Genomic DNA, 17,134 nt, shown 5'->3' on the forward strand with positions numbered 1-17,134 from the left:
TCTGTTGAAGGGACATATAGGTAACTGTAGAGTATTATGCAATGTGCTGTTGATTTTATGAAGTCTAATTTTAGAAATAATCATAAACTAGGGCTAATGAAAGAGTGCCCCTTTTCACAAAGCTGTGAATTGAAGGAGAACTCGAAAAGTCTCCTACTTTGCTGAGCATCCCTGTCCTTCAACTACGTGTACTGCATTGTCTTTTGACGTGCTTGTTTGGGGGTCTGGAGTATTATCCTGGCTGTTGTGCAGGCAGGTGCAGCTTTGGACTTGCAACGTTCTGCCAGAGCAGTGTGTTTATTGCTCCATCTGGATACAGTGGCAGGGTTGGGTCTTTAGCTTTCTATTCAAATGCTTCTTTGGACACCAGGGTGACTGCTCTTGTGTGATCATCTTTTCACCTCTAAAGAAAGTTGCTCTTTAGGTGGGTGAATGTGATGTGCCAGATGATAGTTCCTGTTCTCTAGTCCCCAAATTGTGGTGCAGTTGTCTCTTTTCAACCACATCGTGCTTTTAAGTAAGGTTAGTAGGTTCCTATGCTCAGCAACATCCTTGAGGAATCCTTGTCCATGCCGTGTTGAAAGTACATAGCCTACCTTTTAAAAAAACTGCAGCTGCAAGCTGGGGAGTTGTGAAAACTTCCCTTAAAATTATTTGCTGCATATCAGAGGAACTTGTGCATTGCCCACAGTTGGCAGGTAAGGTCAAAATCTGGAGGCTGAATTGTTGGAGCAATCATTAGAAATAAAAACGCAGTAACAGTGAGCACTAAGCTTGTTCTTCCCATTTACCGTGTCTTCCGTGCTGAGGTTCCTTGCAGGAATTTGGTAGCCATTCCTTATTGGAGGTGGCAATCTTCACTGCTGGTGCTACAATGAACTGTAAGACTTGCTTAATCAGCATTGGGATTTTTTTCAGTAAATCTTCTAATTTTTTTTTAGTAGCTTGTGTGCAGAGAGCTTGGAAATAATGGGTTGCAGGTTGATTGTCCTTCAAGTTTTAGCAAAGGTATTATCTTTTGCTCCAAGTCAGATCTTAGATCCTCTCTTTTCTTTGTCTCCAGATGGAAATAGTGGCTGATCAGCCTCAACATTAAGTAACCATTCATGGTGTAATTACCAGCTGCGCTGAGTTAGGGCTGCGTTGTGTTAGGGAATGTTAGAAGAGAATTGGGTTCAATGTCTGATTTCATTTTCTTGTAAAGCTGGTGTATAACATAGATTTGAATGGTTTCTTCAATCGGGAAGCATCTTTGAATCTGTAGCAAAACTCTGCTACTGCTGTAGTGCCAGTTTTTAAGGAAGGTGTGGGGTTTTTTCCTGTGTGCCTGACTGCAGTAAGAATATATGGGGTCTTTTAGGCGTTTTTTTTGCAATGTTATTGTTAGATACTGAAGTTTCAGAACATTTGAGGTCTCCTGTTTTCAGCTCTCTTTACAGGCACTGCACTTTCTTGTAGCCTTTGTTTTGTGGTTCAGTTGGTCCCCAATTGTGCCCTGTTACTCTAAGAGATGATTACTACAGGTTTCCAACTGTAAAAACTTAAAACAGCTTCACAGTGAATTGACCTAAAGACCAAGCAGCATTCCCTTAAATTCCTGGGAAGACAAGACTTAAGTTTGGGAAATCAAGAAAGCAAGTTACATTTGTATGGAAGGATTCCAGATACACTGGGCATCTTCAGCAGTTATTCCCTAGAGGATTAGTTGCATACTCTCGTGTCTGCTCAGAGTAATTGTTGAAGAGAGACCAGTGACTCCCATAAGCTTCCTATAGCATGCAGGTATTGTCTGTAGGTGAAACAGTTTGAGCTGATGTCTACCATACGCTGGAAGAATGGACTTTAAGACTGGAAAGCTGTTACAGTTAAATATTCTGGAAGCAACAAGTATCACTTAAGAATTACTATCATTTGTTATTAGGACAAGCTAGACTAGTCCCAGTGCTGCTGGCCTGACTACCTAGAGTTGGCTAGTCATGCAAACCTGGAGGATTTACCAGCATTTGTTCACCATGTTAATAGATTTAAAAGAAGCAGATGTTTCATTTACTAGAATTCATACGTAACAGTTAGTTTGTGATCCTGACTAAGAATGGTTACCTTTGCAGTTGAGGGAGGATGTTTCTGTCAAGCGTGAGTTTTTCTTTTGTGAACAGTATGCAAATGATGGAGCTGCAGAAATTTCATAGCACTGCTAGCTGCTAATCATAGTTATGAGAACTAAAGACCTGAGTGGAAAATTAAGAATTTATGCTTTTAATGATTAAGTGTGAGATTACATATTTCATTCTGTCAAAACAGCATCAGAGTAACAGTATGGGGTTGGCTAAAAATTATGGAGAGGAAGGAAGAAAAGCTTGCATGATGCCATTACCTCAGCCTTGACAGTGGTGTAAGCTTCTGAAAGAAAATGGAAGCCAAACTACTGTATTTCCTTTTCCAGAAGGTCCAGTCTTGGCTCTGCTGAGTTTGAGGGCTCTACCATTTCTACTTGGCATGCCAGGAAAAGTCAAATGTACCAAATCCTATTAAAACAAACAAACAAAACCCCGAAAACCTCAAGTCAAGTGCTACAGCCGGAGATGCAGTCGGTTAAACTGTGATCACTGGTATGATCCTTTTTGTGAAACCCTTTTATATCTTGTGGCCCCTGGAAAATCCAAAGTACATGGAAAAGTGGGAAAATTAAAGTGGGGCACAACAGGGCATGCAAAGTATGTTGCTGCACACATGGTATTCATTCTGTGGGCCAAGAAGTGGCTGTAGACATCTCTTGACGATCAGCATGTGCCTTTTGATGACATTTATTTGTGGGAAGTAAGTCAGTGTATTCTGCTACCATCTGTGCGGCCCGTCTGAAAAATTAAGGTGGCTCACCTACCAGTATCTTCATTGCAGTATTAAGCAACTTCAAGAGGTCACTTTTTTAATGCTGATAATTTGGTGCTTAAAACCTGAAATATTTCCATAAAACAAATTCATAAATTTTTTGCCGTTTTCTTCATTTGTTGTTTAAACAAGCAAGGTTTGTAGCTCACAGGAAGGCACCTGAAGCTGTGAGATTTAGCCAATTACTGCGTATTCAGATGAACTGTGTATATTATGCGTAGTAGTCCCTTGACTGGTGTTGGGTGGTTTTTTCTACCTTAAGTCCAATCAATCCTACACTGGTGGCTTTTCATTAGCTGCTCCTGCTCTCACGGTAATGATCGGGATGCAGAGCCTGATGGCAGTCTGTAACTTCTCCTGGTGCCCTGAAGCTCAACAACGTAAGCTGATTGACTCAGTTAGGGCCCCAGTCTCTAACAGCAAATGCAATCAATAAATCTTTGTTGGTAAATAATTGCTATTGAACAGAGTTTTAATATAAATTTATGAGTGGTGTTTTATCACAGCTTGAGGCTACAGCAAGCCACTGAGTGATGGATTTCAGATACCACTTACATTCATTACATTAACTTTGTAAGTTATTTAAAGCTTGTACACTTAACATTGCTTTTGGCTTGCAATGACCTCCTGGGACTAGACGTAGCATACACATTACTAATAAAGAGCTCGCAGTACGTACAGACGGTTCCTCCGTTTGCTTTGTACAGTGACGCAGTTCCTCAAGCAAAACCCGAGAAGTGAACTTCATGCGCTCTGGTTGAAGTCTTTTTCTTGTGGCTCATTAAAAGTACAAGCTAGCGCAGTCTGGTAGGAGAAGCATTCCTCTGTTACAGGCAGAAATGCAATTTTGGAGGGAAGGTGGTAAAAAATTTAATTCGAAGTGTGACATTCGTCTCAGTTTGTGAGGAAATTGGAGGTGTTAAATTCTTAGTGTTGAATCTGGAGGCTTTGGGTCAGCTACACCAAACTGCAGGGCTAGAGTTGCAGATGAAAGACTGTAACAAATGAAAGATTTCATACAAATTAGGAGAAATAATGTTATCTGATTAATAATAATTTGAGGCAGAGATTATTTCGACAAAAAAAAATGGTATTTTGAAGTAGAAGTTGATTTACTTAGTCCTTTACTGCATAGCTTGGAGGCTAAATGTGTTTTTTCTGATGTGCTGTGTGTACGTGGGGGCCTGTTTGGCCGTGATTGGAGACGTGCCCAAGCTACCTCTAAATTGCCTCGGAGGTACCAAAGGTCAGTGGGAACCCATGTATCTCATTTCCTAGCCAGAGTATCTGATGTGACTTAAATGTAGACATAATGTGACTGAAGTGAAGGGCTTTCTCATTTGTTTTTTTAAGTAACCTTTCTTGTCATATCTGGGCCATTTATTTTTTTTTAAGTTTAGTTAACGTTAAAGTGCATTTATAACTGATCTAAACTCCAATACTAAGAGCATTTCTCCAGACTATTCTATATAATTACCACAGACAAAGTGGTGGTCTCTAGCCTTGGTGGACAAAAAAGTGTGGTTTATATGGGCTTCTCTGCTTCATAACGGTTTAAGTTAGCTCCTTGTATTCAGAGCAGTTTCCTCTGCAGGTACTGGAAGATATTTTTAATTCTCACATAATACGAAAACCTATTATTTTTGCCAAGGTAGTTCCTAAAGAAAATGGATTGGGAAGTCTGGTTTATTAGTCAGACACAAATAGCTACATCGCCCATGTTTAATGCTGACATGTTGGGGTTTTTTTTACATGAAAGCACGGAATTCCACTTTAAAAGCAAGGTGAAACCTCATTTTGAATAATTTTCTTCATTTAGCTCCAAAAATAGAAATTCATAATTCATACCTAGATAGTAGCAAAACTTCTATGTAGTAAAAATCACGGAAGTGGTAGGTTTTCACTGTTTATTGAGTTTATAATTGGCATGAATTTAAAATTACGTAAGTAATGACACATTTTCTGTATAGCAAAGGGACAGTTAAAAAGGTGTGAAATATATATATTTTACTTTCCTCAAAACTTCAAAAGAAAGGCAAGGGGCGGGGGGGGGGGGAATCACCGTTGTGATCCTTACAGCTTTTTCCCCATTAAAAGGTCTGAAGAACAAACCAGTGCAGGGAAACAGTAATTTTTGATCCCCACAGCACAGCGATAACTAGAATTGGGTCCCCCTAAACGCGAGCGAATGTGCTGCAGGTGAGGTATGAAAGATTGGAAAGGTGAAGCGACAGATCACCTACTATAGACAAACATACAAGTCAAAGGCAGAAATAAGCTTTCATTTTTTTAATAGAAGAAAACAACGTCTCTGACCACTGGAAGACGGTAATTGGGATGTGCGACTAGCACTTGCAGAAGCTTTTGTAAGAAAGTGTTTCAGAAACCCCATTCTCTCTTGTAAAAGTTTGAGTCGTAGCAAGGAACAGCACAGAAAAAAAGGAATCTGACCCCCAGACGGTCAGAAAGTTCGGAGTTTGTACCGCTGTGTAATTCAGTCATCCGACACAAGCTTTTCTTTACGGTCCCATCCACAGATTGCTTTGAATTGTGAATGGTTGTTCTCTGAAGTTTTATTCAAAGTGTGTGTCCAGGAACAGGCAATTGTGAACTTGGCTTTTCTGCTGGGATCATCTCTGTGGTTGCAAAAGGAGAATTGTTAGTTCATATGGATTGTGCCAAGGGACTTCAGCTGAAAGTTCTAACATCTGGAATTTGGCTAGCTCTGGAGGACTTGCGCAGAACTGCCCTTTGTCCCCTCGTGGCTTTGGGATTGGGTCTGCAGAGAGATTGCTTTATAAAGCTGTAGGTTTAATGGGAAAACAGCATAACTGGCTTAGAAGGATTTAACCTGCTTTAACAAAAACAACTTGTGGGAGTTGGAAGCACCGTGCTTGGTAGTGCATCCTTCTATGTTCTGTTTTTCCAATTTTTAAGTTCCATGGAAAATGAGAATGGAAAAACTCATTTTATGGGTATTAGAGAATTGAAGTTTGTATTGGTTTAGATTCCTAGTTATAATTTAATCAGTTGAATGTAAGTGTCTGCTTTTATCGGAACTTGATCTGTGAAACAGTGAGTCCCTGTGGAAGGTACTGTACATAGTGTCTCCACTGGGACATTTCAGAAAGACTTTCAATAACTAAAGTACTGTATGAATTCATTAGGAACTGCCTTCTGACTTAGTTTTGGAAATTAAAAGTTCCCAGGGAAGTGCATTTCTAAAGCATGGCTTGATTTACCACCTTCAGTGTGCTACAGCATGTTATATTTTGCTTTTCTAAATGAATTCTATTTTTAAGCTGAGAACAGGTTAATATGCAGAAGTAGTCCTTGCCCATTTGAAGACACTGATGACTTTTTATCTCAGCTGTTGATTGTTAGTATTCATCACTGATGTTTAGGTTGAATATGATTTGTGGCAAGGTGAGTCACCTTGCTCACTTCCTTTCCTCTCTGATCACACCTCTTTCATTGAATTATCCAGAATTTATTGGAAAAACTTTCTATTTGCCCTGTTTCCATTTTGCTTCTCTTGCCTAGAATTGGTGTCTCTTTTGCTGGAATGAATAGCTAAGAGGATTTCCATTGTGGTGTCACCTTACTGCAAAGGGAATGAGAACATAACCATGTGCTCTTCCCTGCTTGTGGCGAGGCTGAGCCTGGACAACAAGGAATCCCAGGAACGTGCTGAAGGGAGTACAAGCCACACAGTAGGATCCTCGCTTAACCTGGGGTTCATCATTTATTTTAGAGGGTTAGGAAATGCAGTGAGCATGGTGTCTTTATCAACTAGGAGTGCATACGGGTAACCTTACTCTGTGTCACATTAAAATGTGCTTTCCTGAGGCATGCAGTTCAGTACAAAAGGATTTTCTCTACCATTTGGACAAAGCCAGTGCTGATACAGTCTTTTCTGTTTACGTGACTTGCTCTATGAAAGCCGCTCTTAGAGCTTTTCCTCCTAAATTGCAAACACTGAAGCTGCCGATGGAGAAAGCATGCATCATGCGAGAAGCAGGGGAAAATGAGTAACTTGCAGGAGAAAGCGTATCTAAAAATGCTGGCAATTATAGTTGTCTCTTTCTGTGTCTTAAATAGTTGTGCATTGGCAAAAGAGTGTTTAATCTTTTTTTCTTTTTCTTCTAATAGGGTATGCTGCTAAAGCGAAGTGGCAAGTCACTGAATAAAGAGTGGAAGAAGAAATATGTGACGTTGTGCGACAACGGCGTGCTGACTTACCATCCTAGTTTACATGTAAGTACACCACGCTCTCTGGAGGTTCAGCAGCATCAGGCTCTGATAAAGCAGTGTTAGCGACTTCACTCTGACGTGGTTTTGTTGAGCCCTCTTTGGTGGAGGGACTTATTTCTCTCTCTTCATTCCCCTCCCTCTCAAAAAGGCATAATCTGAAATAAAATTCCCTGGTGCAAGTCTGAGTACAGTCAAGTTCCTTTGAATCCCCTGGAACTGGGGTTCCCTTGCATCCTGAGGGGCAGCTGAAATGGTTTAAGCCTTTATTTTGTGCTGATGCTTTTATGGACTTGTTGTTGATTCCAGGATTAAAAAACAGAAGCATTTTATAAGAAAAAGTGTCCTAGATGTAGTAAAGAGTGAGGAGAGTTTCTGGTATTTGTCAGTGTGCAGTGGTTATGGTTTATTCAGAAGTAATTCTGAGCAGCCTTTTGAAAATGGCTTAGCTATTAAAATATGTGCCATGAAACTTTTTCATGTTAAGACGTCTGTTGTTATCTCTGCCCAAGGATCCTGTCTGTCCCTCTCAGTGTGTGTAGCACAATCCCTAGGTATGATTTTGGGGGTGGAAAGGAGCACAGTGATCTGACTCGGAACTAACACACCCCATCTGCCCTGGGCATGCCAGCAGGAGGAAAGGTGAGATATGTCAGGGCTCGTTCCATGCCAGAGCAGTTTAAAAGACAGAGCCAATGCAAAGACTCCAGATCTTGAAACTCCCAGGGGATTCCCAGCTCCTTCACTTGCTCTGTAATACAGACAACGGTAAAATAAAAAACATGGTGTGACCTTCACCAAGGTCTTTTATAATCGTATCTGGTCTTACATCTTATTATCATAGCACATACGAAGATCGGAGGGGGGCCAGCTGTAACATTTTTAGGGCCAGTTGTTTCTAAACTTATTGGTATCATTTTCAGCTCCTGGGCAATTTTTCATTAAGGAGTGAAAATCAAGGTTTTGATCAGATGCATTTCTGTAGATGTGCTCTGGGGCTCATAGACCTACACGTGGAACTGGCAGGAAACTTCTGCTTTAAATAGGTGATGTCTGAGGACCATGGTCACACTGATGCTGTGCTTGCACCAAGTTGCTGTTCCCTGTCTGCTGAATATTAGCACTTTCTCTGGCTTGACACAAGATTTCATAGTCTCAGATCCTGCCATAATAATGCTTTGCTGTAGTTTCTGATGTTAGGTCCATGTCTCTTAATAATTATTTAATCAGTTAGATGACAACTAGCTTCAAGGCATTGCTGCTTGCTATCAGAAATCTTGTCCCTCAGCCCTTCTGTTCTGGAGCAAGGTTTTCACTGTTCCTTTTTGTGAAACTGTACAAATCTGTCTGTCCTCTTTGGCCACTCTTAGTGCCTTTAAATTTGGGGAATTCTGCCATGAAGTAGTCCCAAAATACCTGAATTGTATATTGGTGTTGGTCACAGAAGGGACACTGCGTGCCTTCGAGGTAGCCCCCATGGAGCTCTCACATGAGTTTCCCTTAAATTGTGTTGGCCAACTCTGGGTCATCAAGCAAGGAGGAGGCAAGCTGCCATTGTCCATGCCCAAGTCCCTTCCTCGCTTTGTAGAAGTGCTCTATTGTTCCTGGCCGTTGCTGTGTATGTGTTAGTTTTTCATTGCCTCTTGCAGACAATGGACTACTACTTCTCTGTAGGCTTCCCCGGAGCTGCTTAGTCTTCCCCAGAGTTAAAATCCATTGAGATTAGAGGTAATTACTTTGAGATTAGAGGTAAATCCATTGGAGATTAGAAAGAATCCATTTAAAGAAGAAGTAATTACTAGCCTGTAATTGTTTCCCTCTATCCCCCGCCATGCCCACCCCTCCCACGGAAAAGGTACACAGCTCCATATTTCCATTTGCTCAGACTTCCTTGTGCAGATCGGAGAGGTTTGTAACGTACTACTTTTCCCTTGGCTGTATGTGGGGAGGTAGTGGTGAGGGACCATGCTCAGCTCCTAATTGACAAGAAGATACTGGGGAAAATGTACTCATTCAGGGGTTCTTGAGACACCTTTACTGAATCTACTTTCTAGGAGTATCTAGGGTTCTGCTTATTCATGTTAAAGTCTTTTCTATGACATGATTTGTACTATAAATGAAGCTGGTTTACTGCCTTATTTTTATTGTCTTCAGCCTTCAAAGAGTCACTGCTCTACTTCTGCAGCATGTTTCCATACTGTCAATGGACTATTTATTGTCAATTAACTATTGTTAATATACCCTGCAGAGTGTTCATCATCCATCAGGCAGTAGTATGTGAGTAGCATCTTCTCTGCCCTGTGCAAACCACAGTGGGAGGAAGAGGCAGGACCTGATCCTTGAAGTCAATTGCACTCCCAGTACACTTTGTACAAAACTTTGTAGGCAGGAAAGTCAGAATTTCCTCTTAGGTGTTGCCAAGTGAATGGGTTTTCCCCCAAACAGGACTCTGCTAATGTGTTTCTGGTTTGGTTTTGCTAGTTTTTATCTGTAACTGCTTGCATTGCTGTTTGGGATAATTTTTTACATTGTTTTGAAATACAAGGACCTTATTCCTACCAACCTTCCCATTAAATAGCATTGAAGAAAAGAACCTTTGTTAACTACCTAAAGTCAGTTTCCTAAACTCGTAAAAAGCCTGGCTGTAATCTGACCTGTTAGTTAGATTTGGGTTATTTCAAGTATGGAGGTCGTTTTGGTTATACAAAATTTTGCAGTTGTAATTCTGTGAAGCGAAAAGTGGGCTGGCCTCTAGTGGTGGAAGGAGAAGTAAATTTAGAAGATAATTTGGTCTTTCCTGACTGTGGTTTGAGTCAGAATGTAACACGTGCATTGGAAGAACCTATTATAATATTTAATGGCTGACAGTTTGTACTTTATTAAATATTGCTTGAGCTTTGGCCAGAAGTGGATCAGTTAGTGTTCAGTGGCAGCTCAGGCAAGAAGGCAGTGTTTTTAATATAGAGAATGTGTCCGTATTGCAGAAATCAGTACCGTCATCCTCCTTGAAAGGATTGACTACAAAATGAAAGGTTTTGGGCTGGAGAGTGAAAAATCAAATTAGTACCTTTCTTACAGAGGAGGTGTCTCTGGAAGGGTCAGGCCTGTTTGGGAGGGCAGCATGTTGAAATGATTGCTGTACTGTGCCAGCTAAATGAGTAACTACTAATGCCACCAGGTTGATGTTTGACACAATAGCTAAATTCATATTCTTTCTTTTCAAGAAAATGGGGGGAGAGAAAAATGGGGAAAGAAAAATACATGTACATAAGCACCCTACTGTTTTCTGACTTGGTCATGTCAGTTTTTTTCAAGATCCTCAAACCTTCCCTTCCCTTGGGATGCTGAGGAGCTACGCTGATAGAAAATGGTGGGGATAATGAGAGAGAACTTTGACCTGCAGGCTTCAAAGTTCACCATAGCTACCTATTCATCTTATGCTTCTAGAGTATAGCCGTTGAGTGGATGACTAAAATTCTGGCCGACAAATTCAGTGTCAGCCTCCCCAAAGGGACCCAGCGGAATTTGTCTAGGCATCTCTTGGCTTTTAATGGCAGAATGCCATGTGCGAGGGCTCCTGAAATGTATTCACCAGGATACCTGCTGGGCAGCATTACATGCCGCTTCTTTATCTAAGCCTTATCCCAATGAATAGCTGATGATGTTTCACCACTGTCTGTCTGCCAGAGGGTTGCCATCATGCCATAGGTCAGTAGATGACAAAACTTTAGCTTTGGATGTCCATTCTCTGCTCTTATATCCCCATCATCACTGCCCCTCATTTATGAAAAGAAGGGGGGGGGGGGAAAGCTGAAAACAGCTTTTTAGGGAAGGACGCTGTTTTCCCCTTCTATATTTAATCTGTTCTAGCTTTCATTTCAAGTGAAAGCACAATGCTGTGGCACCTTACAGGGGAAGAACAGCTTCTTAAATACATGAGAAGGAAGGTCTCGTGCATATGTAGAACATGCATGGTATGTAAGTCCCATGTACCTACACAGCAAGGTTGATTTTTGCTTGCTGAGATATGTGTTGCAGTAACGCCCTTCTTTAACCTTGCTGCCATCCTCGCTGATCTGGTTTGATAACCTGCGTTGAGGTGTGTAGCATTGTAGCAGTGACTGAAGGGGGGAAACCTATCTTTATCTCCTTGAGAAGTGTGTGGATTCACCTGGTCTGCTCAATTCATCAGACAGTAGCCACAGTTTCAAAATTCTTCCTTAAAAATAGTGCTGACTGGGTGAGCAGTCTACATGAGCTAGCTCAAAGGGAGCATTAGCAAGGGTGTTCTAGCCTCAAATGAAGTGGGTATATTTTTTAAAAAAAGCAAAATTTTAGCCTGGTAAGGAGTCATAGCCAACACTAGGCTAAACTGCGTGCAAGAGCTTCAACTATGTATTACATGGGCACATCTTCTTGGAAGAGGGTACAAAACAGACTGTAAAATTCTTTGCGACTTGGAGTGGGGGAGTGGGCTTTCAGTTGAGCTTTCTTTGCTTGGCTGTTTCCTCCAGAAAAGCAGACTTGGTGAGAAACAGGAGGCTATTGAAAATGTCCTCTATGTGGGTATCTGGAAGTGGTGTAGATCCATGCATTCCTCTCAGGTCCCATAATATGCAGCCTTTTTCTTAGAGTTGCAGTTGAAATTTTTGACCATGATCAGTTCTTACAATTTTCCTGAATAATCTGAAAATGGAAAGCATGCTCGCAGATAAAGTATTCCGTCTCCTCATTTTTAAGAGAACACCATGCTTGCTGGGCTGCGTGGCATCTTTGTGCATGGCCTGTCGGCAGCAGAGCTGTCTGGCGGTGGAGCTGGGTGTTGCTCTAGCCAAGGGAGCAGCGCTCGCCTTCATGTGTATGAACAACCGCCTACAGACATCGTTTCGGTTCAGCCTTATTTTCAGGGTTGTGTTACCTCAGGCTGTTTAATGCCTCCAAAGTGTGTTGTTTGTGTTGCTTTAATAGAAATATTCATGCTCTTATATATTTCTAAAATACCATCATGTATGCCCTTTGTTGTTTGGGGGTTTTTTTCTCCTGTTTTTGCTTGAAAGTAATGTAAAGCTGAATATTGGCTGGCTCTGAAAGCCTTTCTATCTGGCCTTTCCTATGAACAACTAATCCTCAAATCAGGCTTTGGTAAATATGTATTTGGACTGACAAAAGGATATGCTTATGTTGGTTTTCACATAAGATGTAGCTCTACCCCCTGAAACAGTAGTCACCAAGCAAGTCCTACAGACTAAAAATGAGGATATAGTTGGAGTGGTGAGGAAAATAAATCTGTCGGAAGCATGTGTAAGTTTTTATTATATCCATTAATACGCCTAAAACATTGGTTAAGATAGAAAAAACGAATTATAGGAACAGGTGTATAGTAATTGCTTATTACAGTTGATGAGCTGATGCCCTATTTTTTCCACTCACCACAACTGGCACGCTTTCTGGAAGCCTTTTCATCAAAGCCATCTTCAGAGCAGCATTCTCCTTTCTAACATTATTGACTTAAATTTTCCAGAGCTTTCCCTTCTTAATTCTAGCATGTTTCACTGTGAATTTACATTGCTTCTAGTGATAGCTAGAGCATAACTGACCTTTATGGAAAAAATAAGTGTTAATCGTGCTGCTGTAACATTTTTTGGTAAAGATACTAAACATAAAACATATAACCTACAATGTTTTAAAAGCAGAAGAGGCTTTTATAAAGTGATATGGCTGTAGAGATCACTCATTCACTTCATAGCTTCCTGGAAAACTTTATTATTATGTTAAACATGTAATGGGGTGAAGATAAGTTTGGGAGGAAAACTTAGAAACAGGTAGGGAAAATAGAAGCTAAAATGTGTTCGCAGTTCTTAAGTGTGACCTATCATTTGGGATAGCTGTCAAGGCAAATTATTTTCCATCCCCTGGCTTTGTGGCTTTTCAAACTAGAAATAGTCTTGTTTGAAAGTGGCATTGCACCTGCTAAGTGCAAAATCAGACTGTAGTTACTGATGGTCAGGAAGCCACCCTGTGAAGTACTTGTCAAATACGTAATCCCAGTTGATGGGGAAGGAGAAGACTGATTATTCACAGTAACTTCTTACAGTCACTTCCATGACTTGTTACTGATACTCACAGATCACCAAATGCACAAACAAGGCGAATGTGAAGTGTTTTTAGTTTCAAGTCCATTCATTTCAGAGGGCATGACAAGATTTATCATGTCATTAGCGTAGGGTATTGTAGCAAACACAATACTGCTGTTGTAGAGCTGTGCAAACTAGCAGTAGGTAGTAAGGAGCAGCAAACATACGCTTCAGTGTCATGTCTACTCCCTCTTCAAAAAGGCAGGGAAAATTTTTGGTATCGGAATGAGTTGCAATTTAAACAGCAAAAGCCAAGCTATTAATTAATCACAGGTTTTTATAAAATTAGAGCTTCCTGTTCAGCAGAGCTAACTGCTGTGTATATAAATGCTTCATAAATTACTCAGGATGGTAAAACTCTGATTTGTCTTTTACAGTGGTTCTTGTTACAAAGTCTGAATGAGAAGCGAAGTGCAGACGGAAGAATTTTCTGAATATTTTATGAAAATGAGTGATCTGTTTAAAAAAAAACCCAAATTTTGTGAAACTTCTTTTGTATTGAAAATGTTGCCCTAAATTCCTCCCCTGCCCCTGCAACACTGATTGAACTGATTAACACCATAGTAGAGATAATAGTCAATGCTTTTTATTACTGAAATTTAATGTTCTTGATTCCCAGTGTGAATAAAACAGATCCGAGATGACCTTCTTTTTGTCAGGACAGAGTGCTTTAGGGTGATCAGTGTTTTCCAGAATGCATTTTTATTCCTGTGTTCTCCTCAGAAAATAACATTTCATTACTTTTCTTAAGATTAACTATATATTATGAAGCTGAATGATATTATGCCCATATTTATATGTGAGAGGGGAGGATGGCTAATTTAACAGGAACATTTGATGAATATATTCCACTGTGGCTCATAACCTGATGGTGCGTTTGTTGCGGAGGTCCTTCCTGGGAAGTGGGGGGAGAGGAGTTGGAGACTTTTGTTTCTTCTTAGGTGTGCCTGTGGCCCCAAATGGAAACCAATCAAGGAGCGATTTATGTTCATTAAGTGCTTGTCAAAACTGAAAAATTTTCTAATCAACAGCAATCTAGCTGAGGCCCCTCAATGGCTGGGAGTGTCGCCCCTGCAGTATCGGCTATTTGCCTGTTACAACTCTAGGCTAGAAATCCGCTGATGATTACATTAGGCTAAGCTGCGAAGTAAATGAACCATGTCTTATTTAGGTGCAACTAGCTTCAGTGTAGTCCTGCCCCGCAGGGCACTTTATAGCGTTTTATGGCTTTAAAATTAGTGTAGCTTCCCATTTGCTGCAGGGTGCTGCATGTTATGCCTTTGAACTCAATAAGCAAAGGGAAGGGGGCCTTTTGTTTTTTTTCCTCCGCCCCCCCTCCCCCCTGCCCTTTTCTTCTTTTTGCAGTGTAGCAATTTTGTTTTGCATCTTTTCCAGACGGCTTTTTGCAATAAAAATGTCTGACTGCCACATAGAGGCACAAAAGTCAAGGCTCCATCCATTTACTGGTCTGCCAGGGGTTTGGGGGTTTTGGTCGGGATTGGGTTTTGGTTTTTGGAAGCAGTTGTTGCTGAGGGTGAACAATAGGTTTTGTGGGTCCAATAGGTCAGCTCACGAAACTGGAATTGTGTTTCAAAAAATAGGCCGTCCATAGTCTTTAAGATGTCATCCAGAAGTGCAATCATAAACTTTCTTTTCCATAATAATTTTTATTTTGCCTCAGATCAGGAAACGCTATCTCAGCCTCAGTAAGCTAAGCCTTCAGAGTGTTTTGTCTGAACGGTGAGGAAAAACTGCCAGGAAATGAAGGTGTTTTTCTTGGAATCACAGTGTATACCAGAGACAGATATGGGAAGCATCCTGGGCCTGGACCAGTTCCTGGGGTTGGAAAAACAGGCTTCTTCTGAGAGATTTTAATAGCTCAAAATGAGAAAAAGTGTGGTATTCTTATTTGTGTACCATTATAGACATGGAAGGGCACTGCTCTTGGAGATTCTCTCTTGTTCGTTATGTTTTGTGTTGGAAAACGGTGGCAGTGGGACAGGTGTGTGGTGGAAGAAACACGTGGGGAAGCTCTCTAGGAGGGAGCAGATATATTTTAAAATGTTAACATCATCACACATGGCAATGCTGAGATGAGTGGTTTTGATGAGAGCTTTGAGTCCCATTCACCTCTTGCCATGATGTAAAAAGTATAACTCCAATGAAGGGGTTTCTCTCTATCCACAGTCCCACTGAGCCCAGCCACAGGAGGCCCTAATTGTTGTCTTCTACAGCTTGATCCTTCTGTCTTCTTGGTGATGTTTCTTGGCCAAGAAGACTAGATTGCAGATTAGCCATTTCGCTGCAATCCCAGGACAGAAGTATAGTCCAAAGCAAGTTTGATCAGAAAGAGTCCAACTCCATCTTCTGTTGCTGCTGGAGCAGAACAGAACCTGCCTGCACAGGCAGGCTGCCAGGACCTGCCTGCTTGGATGCTTTGGTGCAGTGGAAACCTGGCTGAGTAAAATGGTTCAGCTCTCATTCTTCGTGGACTTGTTTTCCGTTACCTTGGAAAGTATTTTGTAGTTGTGCAAATCAAAAGGAGAACACTTGCCTTAAGGACAGGGGCATTTGTACTCCCACTTTGCATGCAGGCAGCTATACAAAAAAGCATGGGGGATTCAGCTCTCAAGGTACTAACTGATAAATACTATATTCAGTAACTCAGCATTCATACACATTTTCTTGCTTAATACACTGATGATGAAATACTATGGTTTTGAAATACAGCCTAGGTAGTAGAAAGGCACTTTTTCTGTGCATGACAAGGATGACCATCCCTTGTATTAGAGACATTTGAAAAGCTTCAAACTCTGTGATGTTTTTGATATCCACAGTGTTACGTACCTAACACAAGCCATGTCTTTAAGGATCATTCTAGGGAGGAACCACACTGTCACATGCTCAGTGGTCCTTTAGTGAAGTATTTGAGATAACTGTGGTAGACTTGGATGATGTGAGTTTGAGTCCCAGCTTCATGGAAGCAGCAGCCAGCACTTTCTTCTGCCTTTCCCTCAATCTGATCCATATGTCCTTCCTCCTCTGAAAAAAGGGCCAAGCAGGCAGCAGCAGCACTAAGCGTGGCTGTGGAAGAAGAGATGTTTGCCTGTTGTCTTCAGCCTTCTCAGCTGAGAGAAAGTAGGCAGGCAGCTGGAAGCATCACGTAGCTTGGGTTCAGCTTGTGGCCCTTAGTGGAGTGTCTTCTCTGGCTTTGAGGGCAGTCGGAAGTCATTGCAATGTATGGCAGCAAGTTTAAAAACCGCTGGCATTTGAAAACAAAAGGGGCCCCCCAAAATAGCAGTGTTTCTTTTTGGTAGGTCTGCTTTGAAAACATCATCATACCCATTTGCTCAATTTGCATGTCTGAAAGGCTTCTGTTCAGTTAATTGGTTAAATTAATTTCTGTTGTTGTAAACCGAGAGCTGTATGAAGAGCAGAACTAAAGTAATTTTACTTTACATTATTCTGTGTCATGGCACATCGTTTCTTTCTTACTCAAGGCAATTCATTTTGTGGCGCTGTCAAATAATATTTTGTGTCATCTTCAGTCAATGTAGCTTTTACGATTTTTGCTGATATTTTAACAGTTTATTTAGTCCTATAGATAATGGTCAATGGCCTTGAGTAGTCAAATTAACACCTTGGCAGCACTATATTTGAGCAAACCGCTAACGGTAACCTCAGGATGAAAAGCAATGAGAATCAATATAGTGAGTGTATTTTTAGGGATTATTGATTGATTGATGCATTCTGGCCTTAACTTGAAGAGGCAGCATTGCCCCACAGCTGACTAAGATTAAGTTGCCAGTTACTGTTAACTGCAGGCCATTACCTGCGTAGTATTTCACGAGCTCAGAGAT

General features: G+C 41.0%; 1 protein-coding gene across 9 annotated transcripts in view; it reads left to right on the forward strand.

The window, feature by feature from the left end:
* The window catches only part of AGAP1 (ArfGAP with GTPase domain, ankyrin repeat and PH domain 1), a 395,049-nt gene that overhangs the window by 239,354 nt on the left and 138,561 nt on the right, over positions 1-17,134 (forward strand). For all 9 annotated transcript variants that reach the window (XM_075027850.1, XM_075027851.1, XM_075027852.1 and 6 more), the window contains one exon: positions 7,042-7,146. In XM_075027850.1, the coding sequence (XP_074883951.1) occupies positions 7,042-7,146 (105 nt within the window). The remainder of the gene's footprint in view (positions 1-7,041; positions 7,147-17,134) is intronic.

The sequence above is a fragment of the Buteo buteo genome, chromosome 5 (assembly GCF_964188355.1).
Source record: "Buteo buteo chromosome 5, bButBut1.hap1.1, whole genome shotgun sequence".
NCBI lineage: Eukaryota > Metazoa > Chordata > Aves > Accipitriformes > Accipitridae > Buteo > Buteo buteo.